General features: G+C 40.9%; 1 protein-coding gene across 1 annotated transcript; it reads right to left on the bottom strand.

Annotated features, from left to right (window-relative positions):
* Positions 1–2656: 2656 nt before the first annotated feature.
* Positions 2657–6763, bottom strand: camk2n2a (calcium/calmodulin-dependent protein kinase II inhibitor 2a). The gene is made up of 2 exons (XM_010785462.1): positions 6252–6763; positions 2657–5636 (listed from the first exon to the last, which is right to left on the bottom strand). The coding sequence occupies exons 1-2, from the start codon at positions 6418–6420 to the stop codon at positions 5566–5568; spliced, it is 240 nt and encodes a 79-aa protein (XP_010783764.1). The 5' UTR covers positions 6421–6763; the 3' UTR covers positions 2657–5565.
* Between the last annotated feature and the right edge of the window lie 1064 nt (positions 6764–7827).

The raw sequence follows: 7827 nt of genomic DNA, 5'->3' as shown, positions 1-7827 counted from the left end.
CGTTTTGTCTTGCCTGCAGTTTTCTTCACTTGATGCATGCAGGTGTCGAAGGCTATGATTTAATAAAGAGTATGTATTTATTTGTGAGAGATATCAGAGCCAGAATGGTCTCTCCTGCTGCTAATTGTCCTCCATGCTCTGTTGCCCAAGGGCAGCAACAACACTAATCTACTGCATGTTCAATGCCTTTCTATCCCTGTCTGTCTTTGTGTCTCTCTTCTACTCTCTCGGTCACCACCCTGCCCTCTCTGTCTGCATCGATTGGCTCTGAGTGCTGTGGTGTGTGGGTGTTATGTGAGGGCTCATACAATTCAAAAGGTCTACTGAATGCTTTAACCAAACATCTCTGGGTTTTATCTGCCTCACTGGATCACGACAGCACAACTGCCTGTTTAACTGCAAATAGACTGTTGTCCTTTTTTTGTAGTAATGTTTTATAATTAGTAAGTAATAAAGATATGAAACAACAAAAAGTGGTTTTCTGAGGTCAGGGAAAGCAGCAATGTTAATAAAAACATCCATTGAAGCTAAACACCTGTATTGTCAGACGTTGGTACGGGGCTAAGCAAGCTTAACTCTCTTCAATATATATATATATATATATATATATCTCTTATGTGACATATCTAATGTTAGTATTCATAAAAAGAAAACGTAAATGAGTATGCTTATACAACCTGATTCTGAAAAAACACATGGCCACTTGACATGGCGTGGTACCATGATCCTTACTTTGCAGGTTCTAGCGGCCGGTCTCCCCATCATTTTTTCTCGAGTGACTTGACCAATTATACACTACTTAATTAACGATGTTTTATCATCAGAATTTGGCCTTCTTTGGATTTGACCTCTAAATTAAGAGGTTTGGATCAGTAATTCCCAACCTCATTGATCTTATGTTATGTTGAGACTGAAAAACATTTCTTGAACACAAAATGATGTTTACTTTTACTTTCTCCCAACTCCCATTTATTGCTACTCTTTTAGTTTTCCATAACAAAATGTAAATTTGAAGTTGTAAAATGTTGGATGATTTGGTTGTAGCCATGTCACTGCTTACGTTTATGAGTAGCATACAACTTAAGAGTAACACATCTTAATTATGGGGGAAACTATGACAATTAGGGTGTATGTATCTTTAGGCTTCAGCCTGTGGAGATAAGATGGAGGGATAGTTATTCTGGTCAGTGAGAATCTGCATTAGTGCAGTGATTACTGAGAGAAATCACAGCCACTATTCTCAACAGTATATCTGCCCATATCCCTTAGGGCAGCATAATGACATTATGTTCTGTATGGCAGGCTTATGTAACTGGAGGAGGAATATTAATGGACGTCCACTCGGGATGGAGCGAAAGTGGAATCCGATCAAAGCTCTTTGTCCTCTCTGCACACGCTTAGTCTGCACCTATAGAGCTAAGCGGTGCTGTGAGCTGTGTGTTCCTAGTTGTGATAAATAACATTCATATAATGTAATTTACAGCACTCTGCCTTAGCCTTTGTTTGTTTTGCGCACAGCCGTCCACATGTCTGTTGTGCTTGTACTTCCATCCAGTTGTTCTGTGTGGTTACATAGTGGCTGTCCTCTGGGAGGCTTCTGTGTTTGTGTTGACCTCGAGACGCTCCGCACTCACAGCCCATCTGCTGGTTCAGGACACAGGGGCCACAAAGACCCCAGGCTACTGTACATCCACAGCTCCAGATCATTTCTGCTGACCTCTGACCCTGAAAGCTGTAAAATCATGCCTGAATGTTTGTGCCTTTAGGAGGACAACAGCTCTTAGTTGATGCCTGCGATGTTCGATCAGACAACCTACATTAGAATTTAAAAAATAATTAATAGATCTCATTTTATTTAAACACTTTGAGTTGGATTTTATTAACTTAGTCCGCAGCCAAAGCTTGACATACTGTATAGGTCAGAGATAAATCTATAGAGATAATGCCTTTTCATAGGATTATTTAAATACTGTTTTTTTTATAGTACCCTTAAGATTAAATATCACCAGTGTTAATTTGTGATCATGTGTTTCCAAAATGTCTTGCAATGTTTTGATTGAATAATATTCTGTAGGATTCTTGAACCTGAAATAAATGCAAAATTGTCAAATTACAAAAGTGTTTAACACTGAAGTAATAGCAATACTGGCTCTGCAGACATTTTGGTAGTGGGACTTGAATGAATTTCTTTGAAAGGTCACATGTTGACAATCAAACTCATGGCCGGAAGAGAGGCGTGGAGCAGAGCTGATACAATTCAATATCTGCCCAAATATGTCACTCCAGTTCCTGCCTCTCAGGGCCGCCCATTACTGTGAGAAGTGTTATTGTCCATGACCGCAGACACACACACACACACACACACACACACCCTCTTGTGGATGGACGCTGGCTAGTGCCGCCCCACACACACACACACACACACACACACACACACACACACACACACACACACACACACACACACACACACACAGGACATCCACAACAACAACATGATCGATAGCACTACGTGTTCGCTCAGTGCAGTGTTCCTGTTATCAGGACACTCAATAATCCCTCTGATGGAAATGTGGCCGGTTACGCTGATGATGTTTGCTGATGTTCTGTTATTAGAGTGAAGTGCAATTCAGAGTCACAAGGATTGTTGTTTAGGCATTGTCACAACATGTAGCTTTTTATAGATAGATAGTTATTCCAAACACATGAGATACACAAATGAGACTGAAAATCATATCTGTGGGATGATTTCCAGGAAAGTTCTGCATTGAGATTACAAGGAAATTAATTTCTAGTGAGTTCTCGATGGCCTGCAGGTTTGTGTACCACAGGTGGAAGAAGGTTGATTTTCACTGGCACAATTTCCTGACTGACACTGTTGGCAAACAATGTAGTGCAGTATTCTCCACCTTTCCTTCCACCAGACTCCACATCAGAATACAGATCTGTTAAGGTTTTAAGAAAAGGAGTTAGGAAGTTGCTCACCTAATATAAAAAAACGGAAATTTTGATTTGATAAAAAAATACAAAGCAGATTATTTATGTGTACAGTTTGTTAGTTTGACTGTTATTATATTTTACACAAGCCTAAACAAGATAACACCTTGATTCCAAGTTTATTGTGAAAGACAATTTGTGGAAACTAGCAAGCAAAAAGCCAACAAAAAGGGATAAATTATAAATGGTTTAAATGTTTGGGTTTTGCCATTGTGTGACAGTATATTGGAAAAAATAAACCACACAGCATGCTGAGTTTTTTTTGGTTTTGTTGCATGACATACTGTACAGTAGGTTTGTGTTGATGAACCAGCCAAACGAGTGTTTGGCCTGCTACAATCTCTGTGTGAGAGCTACTGTACGAGGACGCTGCACATCTACACTCTGATAGATGATCATGTGGTCAGTCATGGCTCCCCAGGGCTCTGTGGTGCGATAAATTCACTAGTGTAGGCCGACATCGAGCTGTTTAACAGCTTAACAGATGGATCGCTCTTCCTCCTTTAATTAAGGATCAGTATTTACTGTCACTGAGATCATGGCGACTGGCTTCAAAGGCTACAAAGAGGACTTTTGCTTTTTGATACTACAACCACACTTGTGTTCTCTCCCTTTTATTTTTTTGATCGTCACTGTGCTCCCATTGGCTTTTTCCCGGCCCAGGCCACTCTGATGTTGAGTGTATTGTTTGTCATCTTCTTTTGAATTGTTAGTGAAACAAAAAAAAAATTGTCTTGGGACAAATGTCATTCCAAAGAAACACATTTACATGTTCTTTCACCATTTATTAATTCACCAAATACTGTGAAAATGGCATCATAATATACAATGACTCATTCTTAGAATGTCATGACATTTTTGTTGCTTTTTTGCTTCAGAAAATGATGTTTCATTTTTGAAAATATTAAGGTTTCATGCACAACAAACCATATCCAGTTTCTTTAAAATAATGGTACAAAATAAACAAAATAAAAAAACTAAAACTGTAATGTCCAAAATGGTTCAAATAACACTGGTTATTTGAGGATACTCGTAAACAGTGCAATATACTCTAAAACTGCAATTTTCTAACAAATTCATCAACGAAGCTCAAGTCACAGTATACGATTTCTTAATAATAGTTTAACATTGATGTGTGCAAAACCCCAGACACATTCAGTTAGTCTTTAAAAAACGCCCGACTGGTGATATAGAATGAGACCAGTCCACCAAAACCTTAGCTTCACCTCCATGAAGCCTAGTCTCATCCTGTATATCCTCTCTGAAGTAGAAATATTTGTGTTGATGAATTGTAAGACGATAGACTAGCATATCATTTAAATAACAAATATTTAGATATAAAAATACAAATATGACTTTTGTCAAAAAAGAAGCGTGCCAGGGTAAGAGTAGTGAAAGTTCATGCAAATAGATGGAGAAAAAACGTATAGTAGAGGGTACACAAATAACTGCGAATTAAAAAATAAACACATTTTTGAAAGCATAATTTTTTTTCCCATCAATTTCATGACTTTTCTAAACATTTTATATAATCTGTGCTGGCCTCTGTAGTTATCGGAGCATTTGAGAATGCAAAAACAAGGGAACAAGAGATATGTGCAGGTCTAAATCAGCTACATGAAGGTGCCAAGCTGCACCCTTAACCACTGATGGGTAATGGAAGAAGAAGAAGAAGAAGAAGAAGAAGAAGAAGAAGAAGAAGAAGAAGAAGAAGAAGAAGAAGAAGAAGAAGAAGAAGAAGAAGAAGAAGAAGAAGAAGAAGAACGTGTAGCCTGTGGTTCAGGTTTAATCAGTGGCCTAATGTTCTTTAAGGGCCAAAACAAGCAGGGCTTCTACTACAGAATATATTAACATTGCACCGTCCTCGGATATATGTTTTTTTTTACATACAATGTGTCTCCTCTATTTAGCAGACTCGAGAGTTTGGTTGGTCTGTTTTTAAAAAGCGTTAGCAGCAACAGGAATGCATTGGATCAGTGCTGAAAGGACAGCTCCCTTGAATGCACCGTCGCTTACTGAATCAACAAAGCAAAGCCTAAAGGAGGGGGAGGGGGGAGGAAGGGGGACGTCTGAGAGCTTAGCCTACCTACAGTACAACTTATTGAAATAGGGCTGGGATTTAGCTTCAGTCTCCAGTTGCAGTATTGTGTTGCTTACAACGCTGTTGGAAAGGAAAAATAGATGGTCGTGAAGTAATGACAAGTTCATCCATCATTAAAGTCAGCAGAGGTTAGATACAGAGCGGAGTCCGCCATCTCAACACCTCGCTGCGCAGCAGTACTTAAAATCGGGATTCGTTTGGAGAATTGCCAGCAATCCCATGATACATCTTGGTCTTTTCCAGAGTCTCTCCCTCTCCTTCTCTTTATTTCATCATCTGTCATCTTCATTTATCAACCTTCATCCTTCTCCATTTTCCCCCCGTTCTGCTCTTTTCATTGCCGTTCGTCAGTCACTCCATCCTCGCTTCGTGCCGTCGTTATTCTCCTGCAATCCTCGAACATGCACAGCCGACAAGTGCTTCAAATCGGTGATCAAAAATAAAAAGTCTGCAAGACTCGCTCGTGTTTAAACGCCGGGATCAGACTTGTCTGACATCCCCTTCAGGACCTCGTCTATTCGGTCATCCTCGATGACCACTGTGGGGAGAGAGTGGGGAGAGAAGGGGGGGATGTTTACTGAGACCATTACAGCAGAGATACATGATGACATTTCTATAATATCACAGTCAATACTGAGATCATTGGGTTTTATTGTAAGGTCAACTGATTCGTATTTACGGCCTAGAGTAAAGGGGGAACACTGAATAACCAAAGCAAGGGAGAAAACATTTTTGACAATACTGCAGGTGAATAGATAAATAAAAATGAAAGCATTGCAAATCCCCGACCTCTGGTAAGCGCATTTGGTGAAGCCAACTCATTCCCGGTAATGGCGACGAGCCAGCCTTTCATCACTACGGTTTCTATTGTTTTGGTAACAGTGCGGGGTGTGTCCTTACGGAGATCATGTCTCGTGCATGCATGTAAACAGACTCGTGCAACAAAGAAGTATTTACCCTGTGTTGCAAATATCTAAATGTAGACTCGAATGTTATGGACACACACAATTTGAATAAAAACTAGATTATACGAATGAGAGCATTATAATAAACTGACTATAAATCCTAGCAGATGTTGCATGTTTTCCATCACCTGCATCATTCTTGCCATGTTTACGTCGTTGTGACAAAGTGCTATTACACTATCCATTACCTCGCTTGGCTCTTCCGATTTGTCCAAGCTTTGGGGGTCTTTTCGCCTGCGACCCTGCGAAAAAGGCGCTCGTGTCCTGCAGTCCGCAGCTAAAGGACATCTGACTGACCTCGCTGTCCGCCCCGTAGCCGCTCATTTTCCCCTCGTTGTATGGCAGCACCTCGGACATAGTGGCACGACACAAGAAGGATCACCAGAGCAAATAGAAAGTAGATAAAAGTCTTCCCCAGTGGCTTTATATTTTCAATAAAGCCTTAGATTCCTTTGTTGGTGCAAGTTGCAGAGGACGGTGTGTTTTTCCTGCTGGGTCCTTTCTGAATGTAACTCGGTGTAGATGAGGGGACACCAGCGTCTGAGGTCCGGCTGTTGTTGTGGTCTCTCTGTGGTCTCTGGATGTTTTGCAGCTGCAGGCAGCTTCAACGTGAGAGTGAGGGAGAGTGAGGGTGTGTGTGTGTGTGTGTGTGTGTGTGTGTGTGTGTGTGTGTGTGTGTGTGTGTGTGTGTGTGTGTGTGTGTGTGTGTGTGTGTGTGTGTGTGTGTGTGTGAGAGAGAGAGAGAGAGAGAGAGAGAAGGAGAGAGAGAGAGAAAGAGAGAGAGCTGTGTTCGCCTGTGTTGCTGGCTGCTGTCTGCTGAGGGAAGTGGGAGATCCCGGGATCATAAAGGAAACCCAGGCAGAACGGTGAAGTCATCCATCCGGGGGTGTGTGTGTGTGTGTGTGTGTGTGTGTGTGTGTGTGTGTGTGTGTGTGTGTGTGTGTGTGTGTGTGTGTGTGTGCGCGCGCGCGCGTCTGTGTGTGAAAGAAAGAAAGAAAGAAAGACAGAGAGTTAGAGAGTTAGAGGAGCAAGAGTGACATCATCAGGTCAGAAATGACATTGCAGTGATTGCACCAGTGAAGAAGTAACTTTCAGTCAGTTTTTGTGACGCTGGTTTACTGTAGAATAAATCTGCAAATTCACCATTAGGCAATGGTGGAAGACGTGCTCAGATACTCTAAAGCAAAAGTACTAATACCACATTTTAAACGTTCTATTACAAGTACAAGTTCTGAGTTCAAAAAGTTACTTAAAGGGGACCTACCATGCAAAATGCACTTTTTGATGTCTTTTACAAAAATAAATATGTGTCCCCGTTGCGTCGGGGAACTCACGCAGCAAAAATAAGATAAAACCCTCTCTCTTTTCCTCCGTACCCAAATCTTTTAAAAACGGGGGTACAACGAGCGGATACAGATTTCCATCCGAACTGACGTTGGCGGACCCACAGAAAGTTGCTATCAGAAACAATGCCTGACGTGTTTTGGACGTAATCTCGTCTTTGTTCAAATTAGCAAGCCTCGTTAACACTCAGAGCTAACCTGTACTGTAGAGCACATGTGTTTAAAAAGCAGGAAATAAAAAAAGAACTCACTTTGTGATAAACCCGCAAGAGAAAAAGCATTTGAGCTCCATACTATTTCAGAAATAATCCTTGACGTGGTTTAAACAGGATGGCGTTTTATCACAACCGAATGTAACTTTATCTCAGGTAGAATTCTGATCAGGCATTAGCTCCGCCTCCTCTTCTTTCTTTTTTTCAAG

This window comes from Notothenia coriiceps, unplaced genomic scaffold (assembly GCF_000735185.1).
Source record: "Notothenia coriiceps isolate Sejong01 unplaced genomic scaffold, NC01 NC01_scaffold00027762, whole genome shotgun sequence".
Taxonomy (NCBI): Eukaryota; Metazoa; Chordata; class Actinopteri; order Perciformes; family Nototheniidae; genus Notothenia; species Notothenia coriiceps.
Note: the sequence above shows the minus strand (reverse complement) of the source record. Positions and strands in the feature narration are given on the sequence as shown.